This window comes from Bubalus bubalis, chromosome 1 (assembly GCF_019923935.1).
Source record: "Bubalus bubalis isolate 160015118507 breed Murrah chromosome 1, NDDB_SH_1, whole genome shotgun sequence".
Lineage (NCBI taxonomy): Eukaryota > Metazoa > Chordata > Mammalia > Artiodactyla > Bovidae > Bubalus > Bubalus bubalis.
The window spans coordinates 8,672,641-8,685,687 of NC_059157.1; the positions used below are offsets into that span (position 1 = coordinate 8,672,641).

The window sequence follows — 13,047 nt, forward strand, 5'->3', positions numbered from 1 at the left end:
ATACTGTGGATTTCTTTTTAGGATGCAAAAGATGAAGACCTGAATCAGTCTTTTGAGAAGACTGCAGAATGTGCCATTAAGTTATGCAAATGTAAAGCAAAGACTCTCTACAGAAGCTGTTTGAAAAGCTAAACTATGCTTTGTTGTTGCAAATTGTTTTAAATTCTTGCTACTGTGTGCTTAAACTCCAGTTTGGTCTTTTCACAACAATGGCTGTGGCTAGTTTTCTTCCAAATTATCCAAGAGCAAACAAAAGCCATCTTGGTTATTTTCTTCTGAAGACCACACACTCACCTCCCATGAACTCATTTTCTATTCATATGACTTTATCTGTCCTGTTTGGGAAATAAGAACATTGCTTTAGTCTTCTAAAAGAGTCTCTCCCACTTCCTGCCCACAGGTGTATTTTCATTACAAATGTCTCTCATTTTTCCTGAGAATGCATCTATCTAACTCATCTAGAATGGAAAGTGCCCTAATGGATTATTTTCTATCCCCATATTTCTCTCCTAATTTGGGGATGAGGCTTAGTGGTAGGTGAAGAAAAGGGTGATTCTGTAAATCTTACATTACAATTACTGTTATCAGTTGTCAATGGTAGGATACTGAGTTGAAAATGTAAGTTTTTATGTTATTATTGAACGGCCTAGACCATCTATGATGTATAGAGGAATAAGGCTAAGGAGCAGAATGGAGAAAAGCTATAGAGACAAGCAAGTATAAGTTGAGACATAAACAAGAGAGAGCTTGATGGGGGTGCAGGTGGACATTCCACCTCTTCAGTTCAGCTCAGTCAGTTCAGTTCAGTCGTGTCAGACTCTTTGCAACCCCACCGCAGCATGCCAGGCCTCCCTGTCCATCACCAACTGCTGGAGTCTAACCAAATCCATGTCCATTGAGTAGGTGATGCCATCCAACCATCTCATCCTCTGTCATCCCCTTATCCTCCTGCCCTCAATCTTTCCCAGCATCAGGGTCTTTTCACATGAGTCAGCTCTCTGCATCAGGTGGCCAGAGTATTGGAGTTTCAGCTTCAGCATCAGTTCTTCCAATGAACACCCAGGACTGATCTCCTTTATGATGGACTGGTTGGATCTCCTTGCAGTCCAAGGGACTCTCAAGAGTCTTCTCCAACACCACAGTTCAAAAGCAGTTTCACCTTACTGTTCATTCACTAGCAACACCTTTTTGGACTCTGAACTGCACATAACACTACGCCACTAGGGATGCAAAGAGGCATTCCAGAATATACCTGGGAATACGCTCATAAAACGTAGTTAAAAGGCCATGCAACAAGTGCCACAGGGATAGGGCAAGCGATCAAACTGCAAAAGTTCACGAAGGCAACGTTGGGGAGTGAGCCAGAGCGTGGACTTAAAATGGTAAAGCTGGGATAAATCCAGGAGATGTTTGGGGAGAACAGTCTGGCCGGTGAAATGGTCCTGGGTCGGGAAAACGTGTCCACACAAAAGTATGAGTTATTTCGTCTGTCATCTGTCATGCACTGCCCTTCCCTGGAATGCAGATTAATAAAAAGGTCTGACTCAGTAGTCCCTGCCACCGACGGGACACCAGACAAAGAAAACATCCGTGCGGCCAGAGGAGGACAGACAGAGGAGGACAGACGGGCCGTGAAAAGGGGCCCGTTCTCAGCTCGGCAGCAGATTCGGTAGAGAGCGGGCCGAGCAGGGCCAGGCGCACCGGACCGGGGAGTCGTGGCGGGAGCCCGACAGAGGCTCCAGGCTCAGACGCGCAGCGGACCCGCGCGGGGCTCGCCGCCGATCGCACACCGGCCCCTGCAGAGCGAGATGGCTCTGCGCGGTCCAACAGGTCCCCTGGGGCGGGGAGGGTGAGGTCTAGACGGCGGGGCTCCGCGAGCCGTCCAACTTCCCGCCCCGGCCCTCCCGCCTCGCGCCCTTCTCCTCTTCCTGCGAGGGGATACCGAAGTGATGAACATGGGGGGGAGCACCGACGTGATGAACATGGAGGAGGGGGAACACCGAAGTGATGAACATGGGGGGGAGCACCGACGTGATGAACATGGGGGGGTCACCGAAGTGATGAACATGGGGGGGTCACCGAAGTGATGAAGGGGGGCACCGAAGTGATGAACATGGGGGGGAGGCACCGAAGTGATGAAGGGGGGGGACACCGCAGTGATGAAGGGGGTGGAGACACCGCAGCGATGAAGGGGGGGGGTCACCGAAGTGATGAAGGGGGTGGAGACATCGCAGTGATGAAGCGGGAGGGGGGACACCAAAGTGACGAAGGGGGACACCGCAGTGATGAAGGGGGGCGGCTTCCCCGCCCTCCGCCCTCTCCCGGCCCCGGCTCCTGGGGGCCGCCCGCAGAGGCGACGAGGAGCCGGGCTCGGTGGCTGTAAACACCGGGCGCCATCAAGACTTCGGATCCTACCGGATTTCCGCGCCGCCCCGAAGCCTCCCCGCCCGGGCGCGGCCCTCCGCTCCCCCGGCGGTGCCATGGGGCTCGCCGCGGCTGCTCCAGCCCCAGGGTGGGGAGCCGCCCGGCCCGGCCCGCGCACGGGCGCCCCCCGGCCGCCGGGGCTCCGCGCGCGCGGCGCCGCCTCCCACTTTGGCCTTTTGTACCGGCCCCACGTGACCCGCGCGGCCGGCTCTTCCCTGCTGCCCCCGCCCCGCCCTCCGGCCTTCCCCGGCGCCCGGCCCAGCTCTTCCCGCTCCGCGGCCGCCTCCCCCACGCCCGCCGCCCGCGCGGCCCCCTCTTCCCCCTCCCACCCGCCTCCCTCCCGAGCCGTTCCCGCGCCCTCCCCCAGGCCGCCGTTCCCTCGCGCCGCCACCCCTCCCCCCGCGGCTGTTCCGCCGCCCCGCCTCCCCTCCCCCCGGCCGGAGCGCACTGTCTCCAAGATGGCGGCCGTGTCAGTTCGGGGCATCTCCGCGGTCCGGCCCAGGGCCCCGGGCGCCCGGCGCTCTCCGCCCCCGGTAAGTAGCCGAGGGGCCGCCCCCCGGCCACCCCCGGCCGCCGAGCCCGAGGCCGAGCCGCCTGGGGGCCCCGCCCCGCCGCCGCGCGGGCCCGAGTGGCCGCTGCAGGCCCCGCCGCGGCCTGCGCCGCCTCCCGCTGCTCTGCGCCAGGCCTCGGGCTGGGGCGCCGCGGCCGCCCCCTCGCGCCCGCCGGGCGCCCGGCGGCCTCCAGCCCGCGGCCCGCGCCCAGCGCCCGGGCCCGGCTCCGCGGAGCGGGGGAGCCGCGAGGGGGCGGCGGCCAGGCCGCGGGCGGGCGGGCGCGCGGGCGGGAGGCCGGCCGGCCGTGGCTCCCTCGGGGCGCGCCCACCGTCCGGCGCCCGCGGCCCCGGTGCCCGCGCCCGGCCCCGGGCCCGGCCGCGCGGCGCGGGCTGACAGGCGGCCGTGCGGGGGGCGCGGAGGGCGCACGTGCGGCGGCGGGTCCGCGCGCTGTCAGCCCGGGGCCGGGGGGCGGCGGGCGCCTGTCAGCGCCGACCTGCCTGGCGGGGCCCCCCAACCCCGCCCCGCGCCCCGCGCCGCTCCCGCCGGGATCCGGCCCGGCTGCGGGGCGCCCGGGAGCGCAGACGAGCGCCGCTCGCAACTCTTTCACGTGATTTCATTGTTAACTTCGTCCCCGGGTTCCGTTCCCGTCCGGTGGGAGCCGCCGGGCCGCCCCCCGCTTCTGCAAGCAAGCCGCAGGCTGGTGCCAACGCCAAGTCGTTGTTGTTTTTAAAGTTTTTCTCGCTCTTTTAAAAAAGAGAGCGCGAAGCTGTGTCGGGGGGTGGAGGGGGGCGGGGGTGGCGGGGAAGGAGGCCCGGGAGGACTGTCGGGAGCGAGGGGGCAGTTTCCCCGAGTTAGAGTTCAAGACTGCAGGCGCTCTGCTCGCCGCAGACCCGGGGCCCCTGCGCGGAGCCGGGAGGCCGGCAGCGGCTGTCATTCATTCTCTCTCCTTACCTGCGGGGCAGGTGAGCCCGTGCGGGACGGGCCCAGCCGCTGAAACTCGGGCTGGAGCCGCTCCTTTCTTTCACCGCAGATTCCCCCCCATAATGAACTCCGACAATGCTATTATGATTTCTGTCCTCTCGAGACGCTTCTCACCCAAATGTAGCTTAGTTCTCTCCGGGGGGTAGCGGGGGGGCGCTTTTCAGCCAGAGTTCATTTAAAAATTAAGTCTTGCCTTAGGTTTGAGTGTTTACTCGAGCCTTTACTTTCTTATCAGAGTTAATAGTACTGTCAGTTTCCTCGCATCTTGTTAAACTTTTTCTTTTGAGTTTAGTGGCACTCTTTAAAGGAAGGATTGCTGTGCGAGCCACTTTATGGCATTGTTTATGTTGTAAAGGCTCCTCAGAATAAGAGTTCTCAGGAGCATTTAGGTAAGGTTAAGTTTATTTTTGGAAGCAAAGGAGTTATAGGGTTCATTATTTTGGTGATTTTTTAAAAGATACAAAGCTTTCGGGTTCTTTTGTTTGAAAGTGTTACTGACTTTGATCGTGGAGTGGCAACGTCATGTATATGCATAATGTTTGTGTTTTTTTTGTTCATTAATGTTCACTTCAGGACAACAGTCTTGAATCATTATGAGATCTTCTTCTCTTTAGACTACACACAGGCAGTATATTTCACCCCTCTGAACTGTACATTTGATATGTAAATAAGTGTACGTTTGAACCTAGGAATTTCCGGGCCATTTTCGTTTCTAGTTTCTCTATCTGTAGATTGGTTGTGAACATTTTGACAGTTGCTGGACTCTCTCCAATATATTGAATGTTACTAGGAGAAGCTATCACAGCATGTGATTCTTAAAATCTGAATGAAATTGGCTTATTTTAAAATTCTTTAAACACTTTTCACACTTGACTATTTTCATTGTTATTTTGTTTCCATTTGGAACGTATGTAGTAATATTGTAGGTAAAATATGAACTGTGCTGTGTGTCAATTTTGTTTCTTTTACTAGGTGAAACAGTTAAAACATTTTCTCAGTGGTTTTTTGCCTTTCTTATTGACTGTTTCATCCAGTCTACATGTCTGGAATTTTGCAAGGGAAAGATTCACTCTTACTTGCATTGCAAGATTCTTTCTGCTGATTCAGGTAGCTTGTTGAAGTTCTGATTAGTTTGTTGGGGAAAGCTGTCAAGGACGAGTTTCAGTTCATAGCCGGGTGAGTGGAGACTGCCGAGCAGGATAGCCAGCACCCTCTGGTTAGTTGTAGCCTGAGGTCATTTGTAGTGCACCTCATCTTGTTTCCTCATCATTCATCTTTTTTCCTTTTCTTTGTTGTCCCAATGGTTTGCACACATGATTGTTTTGAACAATAATGGAAACATGTTCACACTTTTATAGGTGCTCAGTGAACACTTGCTGTTGGAGTGCTTTAAAGGCTAGGATGCTTCAGTTATAATTTATTTATAAAGTGGACCTTGATAGAAAGCTGACTTTGTTTTGTTTTTCAGGCATAAGATGCACATTTTTCTGCTGGGAATGAGATGTTCTTGAGTTTTTACACCTTTATGAAGAGACCCACATGTGGTGCTATTGAGAAGTTTGTTGGGAAGTTTGAAGACTTTGCAGATAACAGGTTGTTTTGATTTCTAAAATAAAAGTTGGGAGGCCTCTGTTTCGTGAAAGGAGAAAGGACAGAGGCCAGGAAACTTGTATGCTATGGTTAACTGGTTCCCAGCCTCCGCGAATGGTGTTTTCCAAGGTGTGAAACTTACGCAGCATCAGGATAAGGGATAGCGACTCTATGGATATACAGAATCCTTCACCATGGTAAAACTCGCCAACCCGCTGTACACGGAGTGGATTTTGGAGGCCATCAAAAAAGTGAAGAAGCAGAAACAGCGGCCTTCAGAAGAAAGGATATGCAATGCAGTGTCTTCATCCCATGGCTTGGATCGTAAAACTGTTTTAGAGCAACTGGAGTTGAGTGTCAAGGATGGAACAATTTTGAAGGTCTCAAATAAAGGACTCAATTCCTATAAAGATCCTGATAATCCTGGGCGAATAGCACTTCCTAAACCTCGAAACCATGGAAAATTGGATAATAAGCAAAATGTAGACTGGAATAAACTGATCAAGAGGGCAGTTGAGGGCTTGGCGGAGTCCGGCGGCTCAACTCTGAAAAACATTGAACGTTTTTTGAAAGGTCAGAAGGATGTGTCTGCATTATTTGGAGGCGGTGCTGCCTCTGGCCTTCACCAGCAGTTACGATTGGCTATTAAACGCGCCGTTGGCCACGGCAGACTCCTTAAAGATGGACCTCTTTATCGGCTCAACACTAAAGCAACCAATGTGGATGGGAAAGAGAGTTGTGAGTCTCTTTCCTCTTTACCTCCAGTGTCACTCCTTCCACATGAAAAGGATAAGGTAAGAAGGGCGTGCACATGAGTGTTCCCAGAGCTGGGGATACAGCATGCTACAGAGCCACATTTCTAGGATGTTCAATAGAGGTTACATTGGGCATTCAGGGCCCTTTGTGGATAATCACTGCCTGGCTTTTATTGGTGAAATCTAGGTGTGAGAACTCAATACATGTGATTGTTCTAATACTTGGACATATTTGATGCCTAAGATTTCAAAGTGTAGAGTATTGCTCCACCTAAAAGAACATGCTTAGAATTGAAAAGTAACAAGCAACTTTAAAACTGTTCTGAAAAGTTTTTATAATACCTTCCTGCTGAAGTTGCTGAGCAGCCAAAGGCTGGAAACTCTAAGAACCTATCTTCTTCCTTTCTTCGATTTCTTACTAGACAGGGATGAGACTGATTATCCTGACCAAAGCAGTGGCAAAGCAGATTTAGCGATTGTTACTTCTGCTGTTTGTATTCTAATTTTTGGTCGTGTGTTATTGTTTTGCATGCGATGGAGTCCTAAACGTTGCTTATGACAGATGTCGCTGCATGGGCAGGGAATACAGTAGCCCACGTCGCTGGAGCTCGGGGGGTTGGGAGTCAGGGCACAGGCACCTAGTGCGCTGTGCGTATGCCGGTACTTTGTAGAGCTGGAAGTTTCTTTCTAACAGTTAACCTTGGCCCTCAGTAGGTATTCAGGATGGGGAGAGTTGTTAGTAGCTCCTTTTCACATGACCTGGTGTGAGAGCTGTGAATTGACTTCCGGTGCTCAGAGTTGTGGTTCGTGGGGAGTGGTGGTGCTTTAAGGGCGTTGCACACCTTAGTGAACGCCAGCAACACCATCTTCATTTTGCTGAAGACCATGGAGGCTATTTCTAGCATGTTAACAGTCTAAAGTTAATAACATTGAATGTATTTTAAAATATTTGAGGTTTGATCTAGATTCTTGCAATTAATAACCCGCCAGTAGATTTTTGTTTAAATAGCAATTGAAAATGAACAGTTTTTTGGATGAAAGTTTTAGAGATCTATTTTAGGGTTCCGTTTTCCCTGTGAACTTTGAAATAGAAGCATTATCTTAACTGTTATTACCCTTAAAATGATTCTAATGGAGTCTTGAATTAATAGGCAGTCCCATTCATAACATGGTTCTGTACCATCGGAACGTTCATTAAGGGTGTATTGAAAATTCAAGGTGGACAAGGAACTGAAATACTTCATTCTGCAGTTCAGTGCTGTAAGGATTGTATGAATTGTTTCTTGATCCCATAGCTGAAGTTAAATGAAATAGAACAATTGATTTCAACAACTGTTATCAAATGATCTCTAGGTTTACTGCCTGGAAATGGGAAATACTTTATAGTTTAGAATGAAATCAGTGTCACATCTGTGAATTGGGTATTATAAATTCTTGTTAGAACTACTGAGTGCTTTAATTTCTCTTGCTTGAATTAGGTATTTTAATTTTTAAAAATGTTAGCCATACATAAAATGTCAGTTGTGCATATCTTTTTTTAAAGGTAGTTGATATAGTACAGTGTAGGATAAAACTGAGTCTTATCACCCTAAAGTTGTACTTTTGAAGGGACTTTTGAAAACCATCTAGTCCAACAGTCCTTATTTTGCTGCTAGACCTTTGCATTAAATTTAATCCAGTAGAGGTCTGCTGGTTTGCTTTGGTTAGAAATATCTCTTTGGCTACATAACTTATTTATTATACACTATTATAAACCAAAGTGACTGACTGTGGAAAAAATAAGTTTTGTTGAGTAGATTTTTGTGTATTTGTACTGGTCTGATTGGGAAGCCAGTTTATGGTAGTTATCTACAAAGTTAGGGTTGATGAGATCTGTTATATATTTTTTAATAGGAGTCTTATTTTCAGGGGTTAAATTTTCTGTGTGACTTTCTCCAAAGATATGAAAAGCTCACATTGAAAATCATAATGCAGTAAACTTCAGGGCAAGGAATTATTTCTCCTATGAAGAGATTATGTTTGTTCCTTTTGTTGTATTTAACTACTTTCTTCGTTTTTAAAAAACTGTCCAGTCAGTTCCCATTTGGAATTGATTGATTGCTGTTATGAACCTAGATGTTCTTTAAAAAATTATCCAGATTGTATTTGATAATAGAAGTAATTATGAATGCAGCAAATAGTTGCTGAGCGCCTGCTGGGGACCGGGTGCTCCGCTTGGAGCTGCAGTGGCCTTACCTGTGGTCCGCAGGGCGGTGTCCTGCCGGTCTGCGCGGCTGTGGCTGAGCGATCGAGTGCAGGGACTGGAGTGGCCTGAGCAAGTAAGTTCCCCTTTACTTGTTTCTGTGTCAGCTCTAACTTCTGATTTTTTCTTTTTAATTGTGATGTTAACCTTTGGAAGGAGCTATATCTTAACTTTTCAGCAACTGAGTGGTTTTTGCTTTGCTCTGAAAGTGAGATGGCTGTGTACAAAAAATTTTGAGAGCTTTTGTGAAGACACTTGAGCTAAAGTGTGTTTTCACATTGATAAACAGGAGAGTCTGGAGATATTGTGATTAAAAAGTTTTATCCATGTTATAAGGGAAATTTCTGTGCTAACTTTAGGGTGTGGTAGTTTATAGTGAATTTGTTTAACTTAATGATTTGTTTATACTGGGCGCCAGGCATTACTTTACAGCCACACATAAGTTAACTCGTGTGATCCTCATACGGCGCAATGAGATAGGTGCTGTTATTTTACAGGTGAAGAAACTGAGGCATAAGAGCTTCAGTAACTTGTCCAAGTCTCAGAGATATTAGGTGACAGACAGGGCGAGGTTTTGGCCTTGGGCATCCTGGCTCCAGAGTCCTTGTCCCAGAGATGCCTGCTGCTCCCTGAGAGTCGTTGGGCGTCACGCCTGTCACTGCGTCCGGCACAGTCGTGCGTGTTGTTGGTGTTAACTGCGAGGCACAGGGAGGAGGACATGTCCCGAGCTCCCCTCACACTGTTTGCATCCCTTTCTTCTCTTTCTGTCATGGAATGGATTCTGAATTTGATTTCAAACCAGCAGTAAGAATGTAGCAGAAGTAAAAGATTATGAATAATTTATTTTTGTATACCTGAGATCTATAACTAAAAAATAGTTTGGTATATGTGACTTTTTTTTCCCTTATTTTTCTATGTGTATTAATTTTCATTTCAGATGGCCCTGGAGTCTTCTGATTTGTAGTTTGGGGTTGGTTGCGTGGCTATAATAGAGTGCTTTAATTTGGGACAGAATGTTGCTTTCCCTTGAATTATGGGCTGTAGGTGAGGGTGGTGTGTGTAACTGGCTTAAATAAGAACTTCCGCTTGCAGATTTCCTTTTTTTTTGAAATAGACATTCCTGTAAGAAAATTTGTTCATTTACTTCTATTTATTCAGTAAGTGTTTAGGTGCCTACCACGAACAATGCATTTATGATTTAGGTCCTGTTGGGGTTTAAGGCAGACAGCATAGAAATGGGCAATAACTTTTTTTACACCATTGTTTTAGTTCACAAAATATAACTTTTAGTTTTTACATTCACTGTTTTTTGGTGTAACAATTAGGTGCGTGAATCTCTTGAGAAAGAATAAGATATTTCCTGGGTGAGGCTAATTATTACCTGAGATTTGAATGGTCCATTAAAAGAATTACTTTGGACACTGAACCTTGGAAGGATCCATTTCCCTTTCAGGAATAATTTCCACCTTCATTTCAAATTTCTGGGTTTGTTTTATACGCAGAACAATGTACTTGAATATCTTTATTTTGTGTTCCATATACTAATCCAGAAAACTGCTCCTGCGGCGGTCAGCTGGATGAGGAAGCTGTTGACCTGTGAAGTCTTGTGGAGCAGAATTATGCTTTGCTGAAGCATTCCAGTTGGGAAGGAAAGAGAAGATACTGTCAGCCAGTGTTATTGTTTAGGTCATTACCCAGCTGAGTGACTTGGAGCCAAAAGATTAAATGATAAATTGCTAGCCTTCTAAGATAAGTTGTATTGAAATGCAGTAAACTCTTAGTAGAGTCCAAACTATTCTGTGTAACTGGAACTTGGCATTTTAAGTGCATAGAATAAATGAGGCTTTGACAGGAACTTTGATTTTTGATGTAGAGATGCTGATTAGAATGGAAATATATTTTCAAGTTAGGATAGTTAAGAGTGAGAGTTTTGATTTAGCTATTTGGAAATGGCCTTAATCATAAAATTGTTTCACATTTTGTGTGTTAGAATAGTGGATCTGATAAAATTGTTTATAAGTGTAAGCTTGGTAATGTTTTCAGATATTTTGTTGCTATGGTACTTTATAGTAATCATCCATGCTGTTAAATTCAGGGGTGCGTTTCCTGCTTGGCAGAATGCTTGTCTACTTAAAACATGCACACACATAGCAAATACCAGAAAGCAAAGACGCTACAGAGAGGGCGAGATGACACAAATTAGTAGTAAAAGTGGAAAAAGTTCTCAATTTAAAATCCTTATGAGAGCACGCAAGCAAGTGTATTTTATAGTATAATTATTAGGAAACTCTTTAAGATGCAAGTTTTAATTCTAATTCTGTGGGAGAAGGAATGGAGGATAATGACAGCTGTATCAGTCTTTAAGTGAAGAAGGGTTACTGTAGAGAAAATTATCCTAACCATATGTTGCTGACTTTTTTTTCAAGTAATGGCAAAGATACAGCAACGTGAATATTGTAGATTTTGTAATGTCACCGAGTTTGCAACTGATTCATCTCAATAATTGTATTTTCTTACATTATAGTTAATTACATTAATTGTAATTACAGTATTGTACATTTTTACGTCATTGTTTATACCATTTTTTGATGACCCTTAAATGTCCAGGGTCCTGAGGAGAAGCTGGCCAGAAATAAAAATTTGTTCCTAACAAGTCATTGAGGTGGGTTAAATATAAATGTGTGTGTGTGTATGGTAGTCGCTCAGTCATGTTGGACTCTTTGTGACCCAGTGGACTGTAGCCCACCAGGCTTCTCTGTCCATGAACTTCTCCAGGCAAGAATACTGGAGGGGGTTGCCATTCCTTTCTCCAGGGGACCTTCCCCACCCAGGGATCAAACCTGGGTCTCCTGCATTGAAGGTAGATTCTTCATCATCTGAGCCGCCAGGGAAGCCCTAAATATAAATTTGGTTAATATAAATTGACTTGGTCTCAGCAGACTTGTTCTTATTTAAAAAAAAAATTAAAAATAACTCAGGCAGAGGTATGTTTGTGATACAATATTTATTTAAATAGTCAGTTATACAGATATTTTTTGGTCTTCAAGTTAGCCTGTGAGCTCTGTGTGCACTGGTTGTTTTCAACCCATGATATACCCTGAGAGAAAACTTGAGCCACTAAAACAACCTTTGATTTAGTCATTGCTGATCAAAACCTCTCTACTCAGCTACTTGTTGAGTCATTAAGTCGTGTCAGACTCTTTGCGACCTCATGGACTATGTAGCCTGCCAGGCCCCTCTGCCCATAGGATTTTCCAGGCAAGAATACTGGAGTGGGTTGCCATTTCCTTCTCCAGGGGATATTCCTGGATCAGGGATCGAACCTGTGTCTCCTGCATTGCAGGCAGATTCTTTACTATGGAGTCACAGTTGCTAGCACTTGGCTCTTTCTTGGGCTGCTGCTGCTGCTGCTGCTAAGTCGCTTCAGTCGTGTCCGACTCTGTGCGACCCCATAGACGGCAGCCCACCAGGCTCCCCCGTCCCTGGGATTCTCCAGGCAAGAACACTGGAGCGGGTTGCCATTTCCTTCTCTAATGCATGAAAGTGAAAAGTGAAAGTGAAGTCTCTCAGTCGTGTCCAACTCTTAGCGATCCGATGGACTGCAGCCTATCACACTCCTCCATCCATGGGATTTTCCAGGCAAGAGTACTGGAGTGGGGTGCCACTGCCTTCTCTGCTTTCTTGGGCTAGCTTCTTGTAAATTGATGAAATAAATGGAAGAAATTAAGGAAGACATCAGATAGTACAGCAGATTGCTTTGGGAGTAGAGACTTAGATGATCTAACTTCTTTCTTTGCCCTGTATCAGGAGGCCAAGGAACTGGAAGCAGTTGCTTATAGAAACTATTAATAGGTAACATTTGTTAAGGCCTGACCATGTGTTGGCCACTGTTCTGAGTGCTTCAGCATGTACTTTCTTATTGAAGTCTCAGAAGAACTTTACATGGTTAAGTTTTATAGGCATAGTATATTTATATAATAGCTATTTAATAATACAAATTTTCATTATGGCATCTCATAAAACAGTAAGATGGAAGATACATGTATGCCAAATATATTATCTTCTTTCTTATTCTTCTGCCTGTCTTTTATTCAGTTTATCCAGATACCTGGGCCAGCACTTTTTTACATTGTATTTAATGTTAATACTGTGAAGCAGATAGATAACAGAAACTGTGTAATGAATCTGGAAAAAAAAAAAATTGTATCATTCCAGGCCTCTTGCAGTTGTAAGACTCTCCTTCAGATATTTTTTTCTCTTGCTATTTAGAATACTGGTGAAAGTATAATTACACTGACCTGGTTCTCAGCTGTGTGAAAGGACTGAATCTGGGTGCCAAGTTTGCTGGTTAAACTAGAGTTAAAAAAATTTTTTTCTGGTGAACTGAGAAGTGTTTTTTAAACTTATAATGCTTTTGAAACTTTTTAAAGGATCAGATAAATGTTAGGTATGGGAACCAGCTGTGAGCCTCATTCTAGTAAAGCTCTTTACAGGCTGGCTGCTC

General features: G+C 46.4%; 1 protein-coding gene across 3 annotated transcripts in view; it reads left to right on the forward strand.

Moving 5' to 3' along the window:
* The first annotated feature begins 2,801 nt into the window (after positions 1-2,801).
* KAT6A (lysine acetyltransferase 6A) overlaps positions 2,802-13,047 on the forward strand; it is a 108,779-nt gene continuing 98,533 nt past the window's right edge. For 2 of the 3 annotated variants that reach the window (XM_025277929.3, XM_025277933.3), the window contains exons 1-2: positions 2,802-2,957; positions 5,425-6,340. In XM_025277929.3, the coding sequence (XP_025133714.2) occupies positions 5,741-6,340 (600 nt within the window). In that variant the 5' untranslated portion in view covers positions 2,802-2,957; positions 5,425-5,740. Of the gene's footprint in view, positions 2,958-3,803; positions 3,938-5,424; positions 6,341-13,047 lie in introns of those variants that run through there. The other variant, XM_044928520.2, reaches the window with a different exon arrangement.